General features: G+C 46.8%; 1 protein-coding gene and 1 pseudogene across 1 annotated transcript in view; both read left to right on the forward strand.

The window, feature by feature from the left end:
- Positions 1-2,785, forward strand: part of LOC144119928 (uncharacterized) — a 14,786-nt gene extending 12,001 nt beyond the window's left edge. The window contains exon 2 of the mRNA XM_077652430.1: positions 2,673-2,785. Within this exon, the coding sequence (XP_077508556.1) occupies positions 2,673-2,785 (113 nt within the window). The remainder of the gene's footprint in view (positions 1-2,672) is intronic.
- The window catches only part of LOC144119930 (membrane metallo-endopeptidase-like 1), a 26,516-nt pseudogene continuing 10,158 nt past the window's right edge, over positions 2,782-19,139 (forward strand).

Consider the following 19,139-nt stretch of genomic DNA (forward strand, 5'->3'; position numbering starts at 1 on the left):
CCTGCCAGTACCGCTTTCAGAAGTCAAACTTCCAGAAGTGGTTGCGTCTGGTGACTTTACCAAACAATGTCGGCACGAAGGATCGGTTCCCACTCCATCCGGACCAGGAGAAATTTTTCTCAACCACGAGGTTCCTATGAAAGCTCCGTACCTTTCTTCTGTACCTGTACGGCTGTGTTTGGGTGGGAGGTAAAGAGTAATTACTACTTTATGATTTGTCTATAATTCCAAGTCGCAGCATTTCAGAGATGGGGTGTTCTTGCTGTTTTTTATTGTATAACGGTTGTTGTTGCTTTTGCTGAATTCCTGCGCTTTCATCTTCGTCTTCTCTTATCAACCCACTCCTCTATGTGCTTTTACTGGCCTGCAGTACGACTAAATAAATAAATAAACGAATATCCAGGGCTTCCTATTCGACTGCTTCCTTCAGGGCAAATGGAATCGATAACTGTTGTACTTGAACAGAAGTATCAGTGCTGAGCTTGAGTCGGAACTGAACGGAGTCAGCTTGACCAGGTGGGTCAAAATAAGTCACTCCATTTGGAGAGTACCTCGCCCGCCTTCCGTCGCTGCTGGGTAGTGAGCTCGGATGACATGCCAACACCTGCCTCATCCTGAGTTTGGTGCAGCATCGGGTGCGGAACACTTTCCGGACATTTCTCCATCGTATACTGAGTGGCCATGGAAGCTACCGATAACCGTGGCACGCCAATCGCTCTTTCCTTCTATTTCATTGACATGCTGATCCGAGAAACCTTTACCCTATGGCCTGGGTCGGCGACAAATAGCCGGCGTTGTTTCAAGGCGAAAGCCTTACTAGCCCTGTTGCGATAAAAGCCAGTGGCGTCTGTATGCATATGAAGATGGTAAAAAAAGGGTGTTGTCCACGCCATAGTACGAGCGATTACGTGTGATTAAGCTGGATTACGGTACCCTGCGGTGATTACGGACGGATCCTGGTGGATTGCGGTGGAATTGGAATGAATTGCGTGGGATTAAATTTTATTACGGCGAATTCTGCCCCAATGCGGTGCATTAAGAGTAGATTACGCTGAACTAAGTTGGATTAGAGTGGATTGTGATGAATTAAGAGTACTACATTGAATTAAGTTGAAGCACGGTGAATTAAGTTGGATTACAGTGAATTAGAAGTGGTTTATGGAAGAATTAGTTGCAATAAAGTGAATTAGGTTAGATTACGATGAATTCTGGTGGATTAAGATTGTACTACACAGGATTAAATTGCAGTAGGGTAGGTTAAGTTGGATTAACAGTATATTAGTTTGGATTAAGTTGCTCAAGGGTAGATAAGCTTTGATCACGGTTGATTGTGGTCGATTGCGGGTTATACTGGCGGACTGCGGTGGGTTAAAAGTGGATCACGATGTTTTTATATGAATTTGCTTAAATTAAGAGTGAATTACATTACATTAAGTGGCACTATTATGGATTAAGTTGGATTATGGTGTACTGCGGTGAATTACGGGTGGATTGTGGCGGATTACGGTGCTTTTCGAGTGGATTAAGTGTGTTTTGGATTAGCGGGATTAGGGTGCATTACGGGGATGGCAGTGGATTGTGGCTGGATCAAAAAGAAGCCAATGCTTTCGCCTTCACAGCATGCAAGTAGTCTTAAGTACCTTCCCTAATTTTCTTCTCTCGAAAGTGTTATACGGTCATATTCAAGACAGAATCAGTTTATAGCAGTCGCCCAGCAAAACGCCGAGAACCTTGTCATGCGCAGCCAGCTCTGCATTCCCGACTTTATCGCAGTACTATTTTTGCCCATGCTCGCTCCTCTTTCGTTTCTCTTGGATAGGAGCCTAGGTGTTCTCCAAGCGCTGTCACATCTTCATCGCATGCTGGTATATATGCATTTGGTTTCTGTTGGTCCACAGGTATTTAAGAAGGCTCATTGCCCCCTTCCCCCACGTATCTTCCGTACTATAAACAGTTATAACGGTCCGACACATTAATGTCCCTCAAGTGACGGCCGCAGCATTTAAGGCACTCTTGACACATACATCCTACTATGCGTTTCCGGGTGCAGTTGAACCGTTCGACCAAGCCGCGCGCCTTTGGATGCTAGCGCGAGGTCGGCAGCGGTTTCACCCAGAGAAGTATGCTAATTCTGTCATAACGGTTGACATGAAATATGGACCACATCGCTGATTACGTCGGCTCAACTCTGGAACACATTTCTAATCTTCATACGCTTTCAACAGGACGTAAGGAAGGTGATAGCCAAGCCATAGACTGCTATTCGCCAAGCTAATTTTGTTTTACTTTTTTACTATGTGCCTTCATGTTAGTGTAGTGAGTGCATTAACACCGTAACTGAGCTTTCATATATAGCCGGTAGCGTTTAAAGAATGGAGAAGAAGAATCTACCGCATGTCCGGCAAGCGTGAAGTGGAAGCTTTCGTGGAACACTCCTCCGCAGTTGGCTTCCAAGCGCTACCATAAAAAAAATGAAAAAGAAGAAATAAAGAAAATACTAGTGACTTCATGCTAGTTGGCATTGCGTGGAATAACACAGGCTAGACAGATGACCAGAAACCAGCAGATGTCTTTGTGCGTCAGAATATGCCACGCAGCATCATAAAAACTGCGTCGCCACAGCGTGAAATCAATTACGCGCCTTCACTTTCGCTGCTTTGCTTTTTCTTCAGGCACCATGAACAACCTGATGAAGGAACGCAACGAAGGCTCCAAGCTGGCACCCGTGCAGGAGACGGTGGTTCAGTTCTACGAGTCGTGCACCAACTGGAGTGAGTCACCATGACCACAGCAGCTGTCCCTGTGGTGGGCACTTGTGGGCAAGAAGTGGAGACACCCCCAAATGCTCTCTGTGTGTTCTCTCGTTGGAAAGATAGTAAACATCGATCTCCATCTAGTATTGGGCAACTGCTGCTAGGTAATATCTCGTGTTGATTTGGTCCGGGTTCGACAGTCCAGCCGTGGCTGGAGACGTGAGGTTAAGGTAAAGTCACGTGAGGTCGAGTGAAGCCTGCAATAGTTGCACTAAAATCGGTGTTTCGTCTTTTCATTGATTGGATTTTAATCGTATATTTCTTCATTTTAATGCGCTCCGAACCGACGACAGCTTGCTTCAAGAGCCAGAATGACAAAAAAATGAAAAAAGCAGCAGCAGTTATACCGCTTTGCTAAGACTGGCGTCGCGGTAGCTAACACGTACGAAAAGAGGACAGACACAAGGCGCATGTGTGAGTGTCCTATTCTCGTGTGTGTCAATTTCTGCTGCGCCAGCCTTCGCAAAGCATGTCTCATCAACTTGCCCAAAGTTTTACGCTTCTTGATTGTATCGCTGTTTTCTGCATGCCTGTCACTTGACGTCAAGTTATCTCGCATCTTTAAAAACCTGAAATCAATGTGAGAAGAAATTCAATTTTCAATTATTCACTATGCGTCGGCGAATTTCTAGTGGACATCCATGCATACAAATGTCTCACGCACTATTCAAAAAATAATATTCCGCCTGTAACCTATATATAACTCCTGTAGATTAAGCAATGCTAAACTTCTTGCCCTGCTGCAAGGACTTTGAAGTGGCAATGATAGTTATGTCGGACCCGCCTTCTTCCCCCTAATTTAACTCCCCGCAAGTGGCGCAGACACGAACGCCTCAAGAGAGACGTTTAGCATACCGTGTACCATGCTACCTTGACTGCAGATACCGGGGCGCTGTCCACCGCTAGTGCGCACGCGCTTATTGGTTCCGATGTGTCAAGCTTGCGTGCAGCTGCCAGGTACCTGGCGCCATCTGGCGTCCTCAAGGCAACCTGCGCATGCGCACTGACGGCGCGCGGGCTCCCGGTAATCTGGTAACGGTAACACGGTACATGGCACGCTAAAGGTGTGTACTGAGGCCGGCAGAAAAACAGGCAAGTAACGTTCGATAGCAGCGGGCTAGGACAAGGAATAAAGTGACCCGAAACAATGCTAACATATGATTACGAAGACGTCGAGAACATATCGCTCGCTCAATTTTTTAGCGTTGAATATGTTCAGTAGGTTAGGAGGGCGGATGAGATTAATAAGTTTGCAGGCATAGGGTGGGAGCAGCTGGCAAAGGACAAGGTTAATCAGAGAGCCATGGGAGAGGCCTTTGCCCTGCAGTTGGTGTAGTCATGCTGATGACGACGATGATGATTATATTCACGGTGACGCATTTAAAGTAATGCATGCTTTTTGTTTTGTTCCATACTGCATGAACAAAGCAATACGTCATTTTAAGCGCTGAGGCATGATTAACACGCGGAGCGCCGAAGCTGTAACAGGTGCCGTAGTGAAAAAAAAAACAAACAAATGCTCTATAGTGAGAGAAATGGGGATTGTTTAAATCTAAATCAGAATATCAGCAACTGGCATTCCAGAAAGAAGTCGCAACGTTTGAGGATAGTGCGCAACGTGGTTCGCAGTTTTGCTCGTCGGGTGATTTAATGCTCCGTACGAGAGACCTTCACGAACAGTCTACCATCCCCTTTTTTTTTGCCCAAACCGTGCCCATTCTATCTGCGGAGAATTTTTATAGCGCTGTTCTTAAGCGCCCGTTCCTAGCTTGGGCAGGGTATGTAATGCGAAGTGAAGTCAGGGTAACCGCTGGTCGTTAAGGGTAGAGTAAATTCCAAGAGAAGGCAAACGTAGCAGGGGGCGGCATAAGGTTAGGTGGGCGGATGAGATTAACAAGTTCGCAGGCATATGGTGGGCGCAGCTGACAAAGAACAAGGTTAATTAGACATGCGAGAGGCCTTTGCCCTGCAGTGGGCGTAGTCAGGCTGATGATGATGATGAGCTTCCAGCTTAGTATTACGCGTTATTCTAACTTCTGGGACGTAGACTTGACGATGTATGTTAACGAGCCGGTTTCATTTTCGGTCGCCTCCCTCCACCCACGCTGGAAAAACATTTCAACCTTGATATTTCAGAGGCACTCACAGTTGTTCACAGCTGCCTTCTTAAAATGACAGCGTTAAAGGCCTCATTGTACAGAAAATCCTGAGGCGGCGTTGTAACCCAAAAGTCACGAGCATGATTCTGGCCGGTGGTGCCCAGAGCGCAACCTAGGAGGAGGAAGGTCCAACTAGGCAATGTACCTTGCGGCGTCATCACGACATGCCCACCGGTTAGTGAGCAAATTGCCCACTGTTGCAGGTGGCAGTTAAATTTATGATTGGTTGCGCAGTAAGAGCCGACCACTAGGAGCACCCGCCATTGAAAGCAGTGGCGCACCGCCTAACTACTGCACCACTGTGTCAGGAGGATTGTGAGGACACCTAGGGATCTATGAATGGTAAACCAGAGAATGACCTTATGCATATACGAGAATTAACTAAACCACTACGCTAACGTGTCATGCATTTAAGGCGGAGCTTAAGTGTCCTCTCAAATTTTTTATTTGCCTAAATAAGTCCATATAGTCGTTCGTGGTTAAGAAAGCACTGCCTCCTCTTAACAAGCAGGCTGCATATGAAAGACCGAGCTAGAATTCGGAGCAGATATTCCACTAGTCCTTTAGGCACAGTGCACGCGCACCTTCGCAGCTCTTCGCAACTCCGTGGGTCTGGAGCCCCTGCGCGACGTGCTGAGCAACCTGTCGGTGCGCTACTGGCCCCTGCTGGACGTGTACGGAGAGGAGTACAACGCGCCGCGCATCCTGCTGAGGCTGCTGCTGCGCCTGCGCCTCGACGTGTTCGTCTCGCTGCACGTGCAGAGGAGCCTGCGAAACCGGTCGCACTTCGTGCTCAACGTAAGCGCCGCATACCTTCCGTAATGCATGTTATACTAGAGATGCTCGTTGGAACGTGCGGTGAACGCAAAATACGCCGCGGTTAGGCAGTGGCGCTGCCAGCGCATTTCGTAGTCGACCGCAGTCGACCGCAGTTAAACGGCCACCTAAGAAGAGACCGGCATACAAAAGAATAAAGTCAGTTGGCACCGAGACTCTAATCTCGTCACATCGTCTGTGCTTTCCTCGAACGTGCCAACAAACACACATGTACACTCGATGTGCATTGTTGCACGGATATCGCCTAACGAAGACGCAAAAGGAGAAAGGGCGATGACGACGTGCCTGGTGGTTCGTGACGTCGCGCTAGAGGGCGGCTGCGTCGCCAGGGTTTAACGTCACTTCACGCGCCTTGCCCTTGTACCCTTTAAGGGCTTATTGTATTACCCAGGGGTTGAGGCCGGAGATACGAATGCGTACCACATTTTAGGCCTTTTTACGAAGTCATTGTACAGATGTCTACCCCTTTTATTTACAAATTAAATGAACGAAACGGAATTAAAGTGGTATCGTTCAATTTGGAGTTTAATTTTGCTGAGACTAAACGTACACAAACATGCACGAGATGAAACATACACGGAAAGACAGCGAGGGCTACCCCGGGGGTGTCGCAGATCGACAGCCCCCGGTTCGGGCTGCCCGAGGGCCTGCTGCGCTTCGAGTACGCGGCCAAGGCGTCGGTGCTGGACCACTACCACGACTTCATCGTTCTCGTGGCGCGCTTCTTCCGCACCGACGTGCGCCTCTCCACCGTCGCCAGGGAGATCGTCGAGTTCGAGGAGAACCTGGCCATGGTGCGTCGAAGTCACTTCAACGACTCGATTGCCTCTCGGGGCACAACGTCCTGATGCGCGAGAGTGGCATTTGCGAATGTGGTCAAGCTTGCAGCGAGGAACTGACGTCCGAGTGTGGTCTTACTAAGTCTTTACAGTAAGAGAGCAACGCATGACAGCTTGAGGGAATCCTCTTTTACAACCACTGCTTTCGAACGTGTCTGCTGCTGTACTATTATTTGTCGTGAAACAATACAATTATTACGCTATCACGATTCTCGACGGTGGCAGCGAAATGCCGGCCGAATGCGAGCTTGGCTCACCGGGGTGAAGTGCACGAACGACTCGGCTGGTTGCTTGCAGGACTGTCGAGGCAGTCTACAGCGAGAAGTCCTTCCTGTGGAGCGGAGTCGTCACTGAGCACGCGGCCTTGAACGAGACAGTCATGGTAAGTATATGTCCTAATGCTCGGGCACTCCGTCCTCCAAGCTCTCATTAGTCTACGCGTTCCTGATATGCGGTGCAACGTAAGGGAAATGTGTGTCGTGTCAAATGTTTTTACTTCAATCCTGTGGCAAATCGGTTCGAATGTGAAGAAAACACGTCCTGTTGACGCTTATAACTTCCCCGCTCTTTATTTTTTATTTCGCACAAGTGTTTTTGCGAGGCTACAAGAGCCTGACCAAAATTTGGCAGAGGTAGCGTACATAAACATGACCATCAACCTGTTATGCCCACTAGTTTTGGCGGAATTCATAAGAAATATATCTTCGTAAATTGCACGTGAGTGATGACGGCATAAGAGAGGATATACTCAGGGCAGTTCGTTTTTAATATGATAATACTTGTTTTTGTCTGCAGAAAGGTTGAAAAGATAGAATGAGAGAGAGGAAGAAAAGAGCGATAAAGAATTTTTATACGTGCATGCGATTTTACTGCAACGTGTGCACACGGCACTCCGTATGCACATTCATTTTGTAGCCACTTATATAGACGCTGAGCGGCTGGCACTTTGAAAACACGAAGTATCGAACAATGCTTAATTTGCGGGTATATACTCAATTCACAAGCCCTTGCGACATTTTGTCTTCGCAGACGCCGTTCACTGAGATCATCGCCAAGGTGACAGAGCGTGTGACCGGCGGGCAACGGGCCGCCCCGGAGGTGGTGCTGTGGAGCAAGGAGTACCTGCATTACTTGTCGCACCTGTTCCACCAGCCCGTCATCCGGTGCGAATGGCGTATCTGTTTATTATGCTCCAGGGCCTTATTGGGGTTCACAGAGGCCGCACAAGAAGGAATGTAGGCGCCGAGAGGTTAGCTTGAAAGCACAGAACCCTTATCATTGCCTCAGGCGAAGTACGTACAAATGCAAGAAGTAGATAATATTATGAATGGAATCGTGTGGGCCGGATTTAAAGAACACTTTATTCCACAATTGCGCCATTAGGGAAATAATAATATATAAAGGGAGGGGGGGGGGCTACTGCATAGGACTCAAGATCCCGTGTAGAGTTGTCTAGCGTCCACTGATTGTCAGGTACACCGTCAAATTGAGAGAGCTGTAATGATCAATTTGTAACTGGCCTATATATCTTCGCGCAGTGGCCATATAGGCAGCCAGCGAGAAGAAATATCGAAGGTATATACACTCCTAATGCGAGTAGTAACGTTCAGAATCCGTGACTGTCGCCGTTGTTCCTGAAGGCGGCACCTGATCAACTACATGACATGGCGCGTCATACTCGAGCTGGGTCCCGTACACGAGCCAGCTGTTCCTGGACATCCGGCAGGAGTTCCTGCGCCGCATCGGGCTCGCCTCGAACGCGCCTCGGGCCGAACACTGCCTGCACGACCTGCTCGCCACGCTGCCACACGCTGTCGGGTGGCTGCTGCGAAACGAGTCCACGTCGCTGCGCAGCGCCCAGGTTGGTCATTCCACGCTTGAAGTAATTCAGAGAGATGTCGGAAGATTAGCCCTAGGTGCCCACGTAAAAAAAGAACGAGGGAAAGGGAATATGAGATGATCATCACTCGAAGCACAGGACGCTCAGAGTACAATATTGAATGCAGAACGCCTACGAAAAACAGGTGGCGAGCTAAGGCATTTAAATACTTATGCAGAAGAAGCGTTGCCTCACAGTGGCGGAAAGGAACTAGGAAATTATCCAGTAAATGTGCAGGAAACAAGTAGAGAGACATATAAAGATCTTGAAGCGACAGGTAAAAAACGCGGAAAGTAAAAACTAGATGAATTCAATGGAAGAGAAGCATAGTGTCGAGCTATATCGAAACTAGAAAATGTAGATCAAGAAGAAATCGTTCAATGATAACTCAAGAGGCAGTGCCCTGATCTTTGAAGCTAGATCAGGATGTCTTAGAGCGCGCAGCTAGGAAAAGAAATGAACGAGGATGATTCATGTGCTGTGTGCGGTAAAGCTGTAGAAACAGTTGAACACCTCATACTCAAATGTGATGGCAGCCACCCGGATGTCGATGCAGGCACAGTCACTCCCCGTGAGGCCCAGCGTTTCAGAGATAAAAAAGGTAATGCAAATAAATCTGCAGTGGATATTAGCAAAAAGCGGTAAGATTGGTGGCTCAAAAGCAGAGAGGTGACATATGGTTAGAAAAGTAGAACGAAAACACGTTTAACGAAAATGGCGAATTTTGAGACCATTTATAGGGACAATTAAATAAAAAAGAAAAACCGACCATGATGGCAACTGCCACCACCCAATTTCAAAATCCATCCATCCACCCACCCACCTACCCAACGAACCATCCATCTACCCACCCACCCACTCACCCATCCATTCATCAACACCCGTCCGTCCGTCCGTCCATCCATCCATCTATCCATCTATCCGTCCGTCCGTCCATCCATCCATCTATCCGTCCGTCCATCCATCCATCTATCTATCCGTCCGTCCGTCCGTCCGTCCATCCATCCATCCATCTATCCGTCCGTCCATCCATCCATCTATCTATCCGTCCGTCCGTCCGTCCGTCCGTCCGTCCGTCCGTCCATCCATCCATCCATCCATCCATCCATTCATCCATCTATCCGTCCGTCCGTCCATCCATCCATCTATCCGTCCGTCCGTCCATCCGAACCGTCCCTCCATCCCGTCCATCCATCCATCCATCCCGTCCATCAAATCCATCCATCCGTCCATCCATCCACCCATCCATCCATCCGTCCGTCCGTCCGTCCGTCCGTCCGTCCGTCCGTCCGTCCGTCCATCCATCCATCCATCCATCCATCCATCCATCCATCCATCCATCCATCCATCTATTCATCCCATCCATCCATCCATCCATCCATCCATCCATCCATCCATCCATCCATCCATCCATCCATCCATCCATCCATCCATCCATCCATCCATCCATCCATTCATCCGTCCGTCCGTCCGTCCATCCGCCCGACCGTACGTACATATATTGGCATAAATGATGAAACCATCTATATTATACCCGATATTCCTGAGTGCACCTGAAACACGCGAAAAAATGTGACACGTCGTGATGAATGTGAAACTTTTCTCCGGCCTCCGTATGAAGATGTGGAAGCAAGAGCTACCCTGCTCCCCCTCTGCATTCCAAGTAAAAAAAAAGTGTGGGGTTTCTAGGTCCGACTTGCACTGATTAGGGATCGGCAGTGCATCAAGCTACACGGGACGTTGCTTCGGCGAGGAAACACCTAAGTGTGCAGGTTGTCAGAAATTTTTTCAGTTGCCAGGAATGCTTGTAATGGTACCTTTCCTCCTCATCGATGCTCTACTGCTTCTTCTTTTCTCTTTTCTAGAAACAAGTGGAGCGAATGTGTGAGGAACTGAAGGCCACGATGGCCCACAACCTGGACTACAACGAGTGGATGACTCTCTCCACGAGGCAGCACGCCATATCCAAGGTGCCCCCCCCCCTCCTCCGCAGTGTGTGGTGCTCAATGAAATCAACCCACACATCCGCTGCTGATATTTCAGATTAAAGTTATTTAACATTCATGTATTATGCAGGCGGCGCAGACAAAAAGTCGAAAGTCTTTGTCCTGATGGGAGTGTGTGCGCCTTTTAAATTTTCATATATGATAATGAAAAGACCAGATTGGCAACAACAGGCAAACCTAGATATGTATCCTTATACAATGGTAATAAGGAGATGCAGGTATACGGAATGAAATATAACGCTAGCAGTGGGATATGAAGACAATCATAATGGTTACAAAAGCACAAGAGCGAAGTGAGAAACTAGAACAAAGTGAGTTTAACAAGCACGGCAATGAATAGGATAATAACTGAGTTCCATAATATGTGCGTGCGTGTGGTACGAACCAGGTGTCATTATGATGGTTGTGTTATTTTTTGTGCGTGTTTGGACAAGTTGGATAGGTGCTCAAAAAACTGACTTCCTCGGTCATTTTCTGTAAGGTATATAACAAACATAGCCACCGCACGTAAGGTTCAGCACAGTGCACACCGCAAATATGAATGAAGTTCTCTTTGATTAACTTCTCTCGTTGATTCATTCTGCTCTATATTCTCTGCTACTTTTTCTCGTTCTAAAGCGGATTGCACGGGCAGTACACATGAGACAAAACACAAGAAAATCTCTTTGAAAGCAAAGCTCACTTTTCAGTGGCAGCGTTAGAGCGGACGTTCCAAGGAAGAGCCGTGTGCGTTGTCAACCTAATTCAAGATTGGTCGAGAGGGTTGGGATGTCAGACGTCGAGCTGGGGAATGAAACCGACTTAAACTCGAGTTAAACTATGACTGTCATTATGATATAAAAAGATGTAAAGTAAATTAATTACGCTTAAAACAAAGAGGTAATTGGTTGGGAATCGAACCCACGACATTTGGGTTGCGAGTCGGACATGCTACTTTTAGGCGATTGAGAAACGTTCGTTCGACTTTGTTAAAGGAAGACCTTGTGTCTCCTTTGGTGTATCACGTGGTCTAGTATGTCTACTGATTTTTGCTAATCAGTGTGCAATTACAAAGAGGTACTAATTTAGGAATAAGTAGCGAATAACCATTAACGCTGTCGCATCATACCGTTAAGGCGGAGCGTAAGTGTCCTAATTCTTCTCGTCAGTGGCATGCTTCGACTCACGAACCGGTCATAGCCTATAGTTCTCAAGGTTTTGACCGCAATGCACTGCGACGTAATTAAATCTGCCCAGCACGAGAGCACAGGGCGGTGCATTTAGTGTCCGTCAATACCTCGACTGGGGAGTGAACCACTCTTTTTCAATTCAGACATCCCAAAAGATGCAAGACTTTACGTGTGTATTGCAGCCATGTTGTATCACACTGTATGCTTTCTATTCCTTGGCATCGTGACATATTCTTTAATTCTTTCTCCTACATGTAGGAGGCGCACAGTTCTTGAGACCATATATGAGCAGGCATACGCAGAACTAGAAACGTTGCGTTTAGTTGGTATAGAAAAAGTTAAAGCTGATGACCTTGAGGCATAATTCGCAATGAGTATCTATCTCGTCATATACTGCCGACTTGCGCCTTGTTGCCGTAGCACGAACACTACAATTTATAGAGTAGAGTCTTCCTCTCTTCTTGTCTTGGGCACTACGATAGTTTTCATAGCCCTCCAAAGTCTGATGATGTTAGCAAGGCGAAATTTATCTTCTTCCAAAAAACCTATGACCCCGACGATTAACATGAAATTTTACCCTTTCACGTACCCGCTCGTTGCCAAAAAGAACTTGTACTTTTCTTCAAAGGCCTTCGAGCGACAGGTACTGCTGGCACGCTAAAACAAATTCATTTTCGCGCATGTTTTTGGAGTTTATATAACGCAACTCTTGGTCAGCGCGATGTTTGAGCTTAAGCCGGAGTCTTCGCGCCATGTCCCGCAAGACACGCCGCTACCGTTGCGGCAGCAGATGCGGCCCAGCGCCGCTCCTCTTATTCGCTACGTATCCAGACAACGGTGCCTTTTGGGGGATGATATACTACAGATCTATCGGTATAAAAACTGTTTCTGCCGCACTTTCCGCGTGCAGGTGCAACGCATCAAGTTCGTTGTCGGCGAACAGAACGAGGCGCTGGTGGAAGACGTGAGTTCTGCACGATGACTGCTTTCGTTGTTTGTAAATATTTTACGAAGATATATATGCAACTTTCCCTGATGAAAACGGCATCGCCGTAGGAATCTTTTAGAGTCTGAGATTTCGGGTAAGCGAGGAAAGGGTGCTCTGTTGGGCGATGTAGGGTGGACCTATTTGTACAACGCATTTTCCGGAACTTCTTTCCTGTCATAAAAATGTTGGGCCAGTTTGGTTCCCCCTCAGAAAATTCCTGCCTCGAAAAAGAGAGGTGGGAGGGGCGGCCGCTTCCCTCCCCCCTCTCTCACATTTACTCCTGCCCTTGGGCGAGAAATGAAGCCTTTTTCAGAACCTTACGCGACAAGCAGGGTGGACGTTTATTTTACGAATAGGTCCTCCTATGTTCGCCACAGTTAAAGGCGCTAATCTTTGGTAATTTCGGTATACTACTCGTGTGCAGGTACTTTAACCGAAACTATTGCGTCTTTATTCTAGGTAATGTCGATTGAGCTGCCATTTGTAAGTATGAGTGCCGTTTTTTTTTTTTTGCATGCAGACTATATACGCTTGTCGTCTTCTCTTCTCCTTTCATTCAGTTAGGCTCATGGAGTAAATCAAAATGCACTCGCGCTTTGCTACTCTTTGAGCATTTATGTCTATTGAGACTAAGAAGTAGCTTTTACGACAAGCCCGAACAGAATGGCCTCTAGTTGGTTGGCTGGGACTTCTGTTTGGCTTTTGCGAGTATCAGTGTGGTCGTCCAGTTGTTTCTTGACAATGCTCGAACGTTATACCATTAAAAACTAACCGACAGTGCTTCTTAACCAGATAATGTTCTTGAGAAACTTAGATTCCGGTAAATCAGTCAACATGAAATCTCAATCTTTGCCCTCGGTTTTTATTTCCCGACTGTCTAAAACTTCAGAAGCATTTAAGCCATACCCGACACCGTCGGTACATGCTTTAGTTCGACAAAGCTGTCGTGGACCATGCAAATGCCAAAAAAACCAACGGCGACCCAAGCTCCATTCAGTTCAAGAGGCGTGTTTCGTCATTATATTTTTAATTCTTTTTCTCTGATACCGGAGCTGGAGATACCAGCCCTGTCGTTATAGGTGATTGTGGAGCAGCAGACTAACGAATCGAGAAGAGAATCTGCGCTACACACTATACGTCCGGTCCCCAAGAGGAGCTCTGACGCCTAGAACCCATGGCGCCATCCCCCGGCGCTGCGTCGATGTGGAGGACTCGCTAGACGCGCATTTGAGGCAGCGGCACTAAAACAGTGCACTCGGAATAATACAACGATTCCATTCTATCTCGTTTATTTTTTGGTTCTTCGGCGCTGCACAAGGCACCACGACGCTTTTATTTCTGCCGGCATCAACCAGCCGGAGCAGGTCATGATGGCAGCGGAATAGAGTCGGGCGAAAGGATTACCGTACCGTCCGTGTTCGTGTGAGAAAGGAAGAAAACAGCATCGGGGTGGATGTATATCTGTGCCGCTTGGGCTGCGTGCTTCTCGCTTCAGACCGAGTACCAGGACACGTACGTCATCCTCGTCGTCAAGCTCATGGTTTCCGAGGCAGAGCGCGAGTGGCAAAAGCTCACGTGGAATCGGCCCGAGTTCATCAAGTGAGTGCTCGGTCGAGGACAACAGCGAGTCCGGTATTCCACGAAGAAAGAATGCGCCGCTCTTGAATATGAAGGCGGAAGGAGCGTTTTGACCAGCGCACGTTACGAATGACTATGACAAACTATTGTAGGCCTGAACGTCCATTTATGGCGAGTAGAAGGCACTGAACAGTTTCCACGGAAGGTTAGCGGTAGAGTTCGATTTTTTTCGCACTGTTTTATGGCCACAGAGGTACGGAGGGGATTAGTCTCATTATTTTAGGCCTCTGTTATGCGTCAGTGATAATAAAAGGGACAGGCAGTTTAATGTCGGAGACGAGTAACAAATGCCGGCATATGCTTGCCGCACGGAGGCAATAACGAGGGCAGAACTCACGGTTTAGGCAGGAGTTTCTAGTTTGCAAAGAAAGTCAGGTAGTACGAGTGAGTGGATGGTAGCGCTACGCTGTGGTCTGTCATTGAGACTAACATGGTAGACGCCTGGAGTGAATATACTGCATTACAGGACTACGCCCCAGAGTCATCACCGCCAGCAACAACCTGACTACGCCCATTACGCGACAAAGACCTCTTTAATATATCTCCAATTAGCCACGTCTTATGCCAGAAGCGGCCATCTTATGCCCGCAAACTTCTTAATCTCATCCGCCCACCTTAACTTTCTGCCACCCCCTGCTAAGCTTGCCTTCTCTTGGAATCCACTCCGTTACTTTCAAGGGCCTGCGATTATCTTTCCTTCGCATCACATGCCCCGCCCAAGCCCATTTTTTTCTCTTGATTTCGACTAGGATGTCATCAACCTGCGTTTGTGCCCTCACCCACTCTGCCCTTTTCCTGTCCCTTAACGTTACGCATATCGTTTTCGTCTCCATAGCTGGCTGCGTTGACTTGAACTTAAGCTGGACCCTTTCCTTAGCCTGCACGTTTCTGCTCCTTAAGCGAGCACCCGTTAGATACAGCTGTCTTATACTTTTCTCTTACCCAGGGATATTGTCAACTGCCATTCATGACCTGAGAGAACCTGCCAGATGCCCTCCACCCTCTTCTTATTCTAGTTATTTCGCTTCACTTCCCCAGTATGAGACAAATTTAAGTTTTCTTCCTATCAACATAAGGCAGGGTACGGTTCACTGTATTAATAAATTATAGAGAATTTATTGTGTAACCTTGCTTGATCATCTTTAATAATGCCTTCGAAACGAAATCACCCTACAGGCGCCGACGCTAAGCTTGCAGCGGCGCCACAAGCGGCAATGCTTTGCAATGCTTAAGTAGTTGCTGTCATCTTCGATAGATGTCACGAGCATTAGTTTATTTGTATTATTTTTAATGGCACAATCACTGCCTCTGTAGGCCTCCTATGCGAGGTGGCATACATTGTGTTCGGAGTGTCCCTATACTCACTCTATTTCGTGTTCTCATGGTCAGATTTCGAGGACGCCGGCTGCAATGACAAAGCTAGACTACCAATAGGAAAAAATAGAGGTTTTAAACTGTTCTGCTGTGTTTCTCAGTGCCACAGCCTGGTTTTGTTTATTTGGGCAAAGTGCTTTCAATCGTTTAAAAAAAATTCGCTCCATAAAAGTCAGTTGACTGTCCCTTTACCGACTGCGAAACTTGAAAAAAGCTTAGAGTATTTTTATGAACGTCTGTTTCATAACGAATGCGCCCGAAATACACCTTCTGATACTTATTTGTTTTAGTAAGAGTTCTGAATGCATCATGGGGCCAATTATAAATTGCGCTACATAAAAACAATTTATTCCACATAATTAAAAACAATTTTCACAGGGGAAGAAGAAATTATGATGAAGGCATCAAACAACGTCTTCTAAAATGCTTACCTGCAGCATGCTTATGTTACAATGCAAAGAAGTGGTGCCGTATGGTTCCTGAGAGTTAAAAAATGTACATTGTGCATCCTTCTCCAGTAATAAATGACGTCTCATCTACTCGTAAAAAATGTATATTGCCCACTGTATAGTTTTTGTTTTTTTTTTTGGGGGGGGGGGGGGGAACGACGCTTCACATATTCGCACAATAAATGGTAAACCTACCCTGCGCACGAAAACTTAGTAAAATGCTGATTGATTCATAAATTACACAGTATGTGCGCTATCATTTCAAACGTCTTTTAGCACGTAAGCTGGGATGACCGTACATAACGAGGAATCTGTCAACCTTCTCTTGAGTTCTTTAGAACTATGTGAGAATTAAAAACATTCATGGTATTTTCTGTGAGCGCAGGTTGGAGATACACTTTCGCTTTAGTAAAGAGTGATGTGAATTGGGAACAAGCGCACTGATTTAGCCTATATTTCTTCATTTCAGCGATGTGCCATACTCCTCGCTACAAGTTAATTACGACCCGATATACAACACAGTGAGTAAGTGAACTTCCGTTTTTGCCCATTGCTGGAATGCATGGCGCCACCGTTCCAGGCTCTGAGGCATGTATACCTAGCGTAACTCCTTGCGTGTACCTACATAGTCGTTGTCTTACGCGCGAGATCTGTAAGCGGCGTTAGGTCTAATAAGCTTTGGGCTTCAATTAGAAAAAAGGCAACTTCGGTCTCAACCTCTTGTATGATTTCATAAGACTCAAGGTAAACGTTGTTTCTCTCTCTGCCTGCCATAATAACCAAACATTTGCAACTACAGAAACGATTCAGATGATTGTTCTTGCGAGTGATTTGTCGAGTTGCACATAAGAAAATTTATGAAAACCTTACGTATGTAAAGATGACCATGGGAGTAGGTTCCAGCGGAATGTTTATCGTTGCGAGCATGAGCATGTCTGTATACGAAGTGTCTGTCCTTGCTGGCGTTATACTGGTCTTACCCATGTTGTAATCTTTGTGAACGGTAACGATGATAAAAATCTGTTTACTGTGTTGTGCCTCAATCTCTAACCTAAGCTGCCCTGTATCGGCTTATTCATTTATTAGAGTTTGTTGCAGAGATAATGATGTAGAATAGCCTTACTCGCCTCATGCCTTGCTGGCAGTGACTGAGAGATAAACATCAGGACTGTCATTCACTCTGAATCACGCGTTGAAATTGAAATTGGTTTTTGGGGAAAGGAAATGGCGCAATATCTGCCTCACGTCTCGGCTGACACCTGAACCGCGTCGTAAGGGAAGGTATAAAGCAGGGACTGAAAGAAGGAAGAAAGATGTGCCATAATGGAGAGCTCCGGAATAATTTCGACTACCTGGGTATCTTTATAAAGGGCACTTACATCGCACAGCGAACAGGCGCCTTTGCGTTTCGCCTCCATCGAAACGCGGCCGCCGCGGTCGGCTTCGAACCCGCGAACTCCGGATCAGAAGCCGAGTGCATTAACCACTGAGCCACCGCGGCGGGTAAATCACGCGTTCTAAGAGAGCAAGGAAACCTGTTTGCAGGAACGTTGATGTGCTCGTATTACTAGCTCCATCGCAATGTTATCGATAAGAATCACAAGGAATGCTACCACCTTTTGCATTCGGTTGTTCGCGGTAGGTAGCCGTTATTCAGATCCAACCTGTACGTGTTTTCAAGAAGACAAAAAGAGCATGACGGCTAGCTGTTTTTGTTTGTTTTGAAGTAACTAGAAAAATAAGAATGGGGTGGAGCGCGTACGGCAGGTTCTCTCAGATCATGAATGGCAGTTTACCAACATCCCCCAAAAGAAAAGTGTACAACAGCTGTATACTACCGGTACTCAGCTATGGGGCAGAAACGTGGAGGCTAACGATAAACGTCCTGTCTTTCTATCCCATCCTTCAACTCCTACTATCTGCACGTGGTAGCGATTGTGGCTCGGCTTGAGCCAATGAGCAGGCCTGTGCACTTTCCTTTTCTTCCTGGCAACAACAGACAGACAGACAGCTTAAGTTAAGCAGAACGCAGCGAGCTGTGGAAAGAAAAATGATAAGTATAACGTTAAGGGACCGGAAGCGGACAAAGTGGGTGAGGGAACAAACGCACGTTAATGACATCCTAGTCGAAATAAAGAGGAAGAAATGGGCTTGCGCGGGGCATGTACTGCGAAGGCAAGATAACCGCTGGTCCTTAAGGGTAACGGAGTGGATTCCAAGAGAAGGCAAGCGTTACAGGGGGCGGCAGAAAGTTATGGTGAAGGATGAGATGAAAAATCTTGCGGAGTTACGCTGCCCGCAGCTGGCAAAGGGCAGAGTTAATTGAAGAGACATGGGAGACGCCTTTGCCCTGCAGTGGGCGTAGTCAGGTTTATGAGGATATGAAAACTGCCCAATATTACGCCATCAGGAACTCAGTACGCGTGAATATAAGCCGCGTATTATACGCATTAAGAAAACATTGATGTTTAAATTACTCTGTGCAGTTCCGTTCATTACCCGTTCTTCTTCCTCTTTCGACTTCTCAATATCAAGTTGTTCCAGGAGCAATGCTGGAGCCACCCCTATACACGGATGGCCTAAGTCCGTAAGTCGCCTTCACATCGTCTGTATACCACAAAAAAATTACTCTCATGCATGTACTAAACAGGTTAGAGCTGCTAACCAGTTTCGGTAGATCTAGTAGGCAACGTTACAGCATTCTGCAAAAACTCCCCCATGAAAGCAACTTTTTCTTTTTTATGAAGGAAAAACCGTGCGATTGAGGAATAAATGTGAAAGAGAACTGAAAGAAAACACAGTTCTCCACAGGAGCACAGCTAGATAAAAACACTTCTCTAGCGCCTGCTAACCAGTGGTTATCCGTCATATATGTATGCGTATGCGTAACGCCGAATAAACTGGAACCATCATGAGCACGTCCTTCGTAGTGCATATGTGTTGCGTCAGGAAAGCTGGAATTATCATGGACAACTACTTTAACTTCGA

This window comes from Amblyomma americanum, chromosome 2, assembly GCF_052857255.1.
Source record: "Amblyomma americanum isolate KBUSLIRL-KWMA chromosome 2, ASM5285725v1, whole genome shotgun sequence".
Lineage (NCBI taxonomy): Eukaryota > Metazoa > Arthropoda > Arachnida > Ixodida > Ixodidae > Amblyomma > Amblyomma americanum.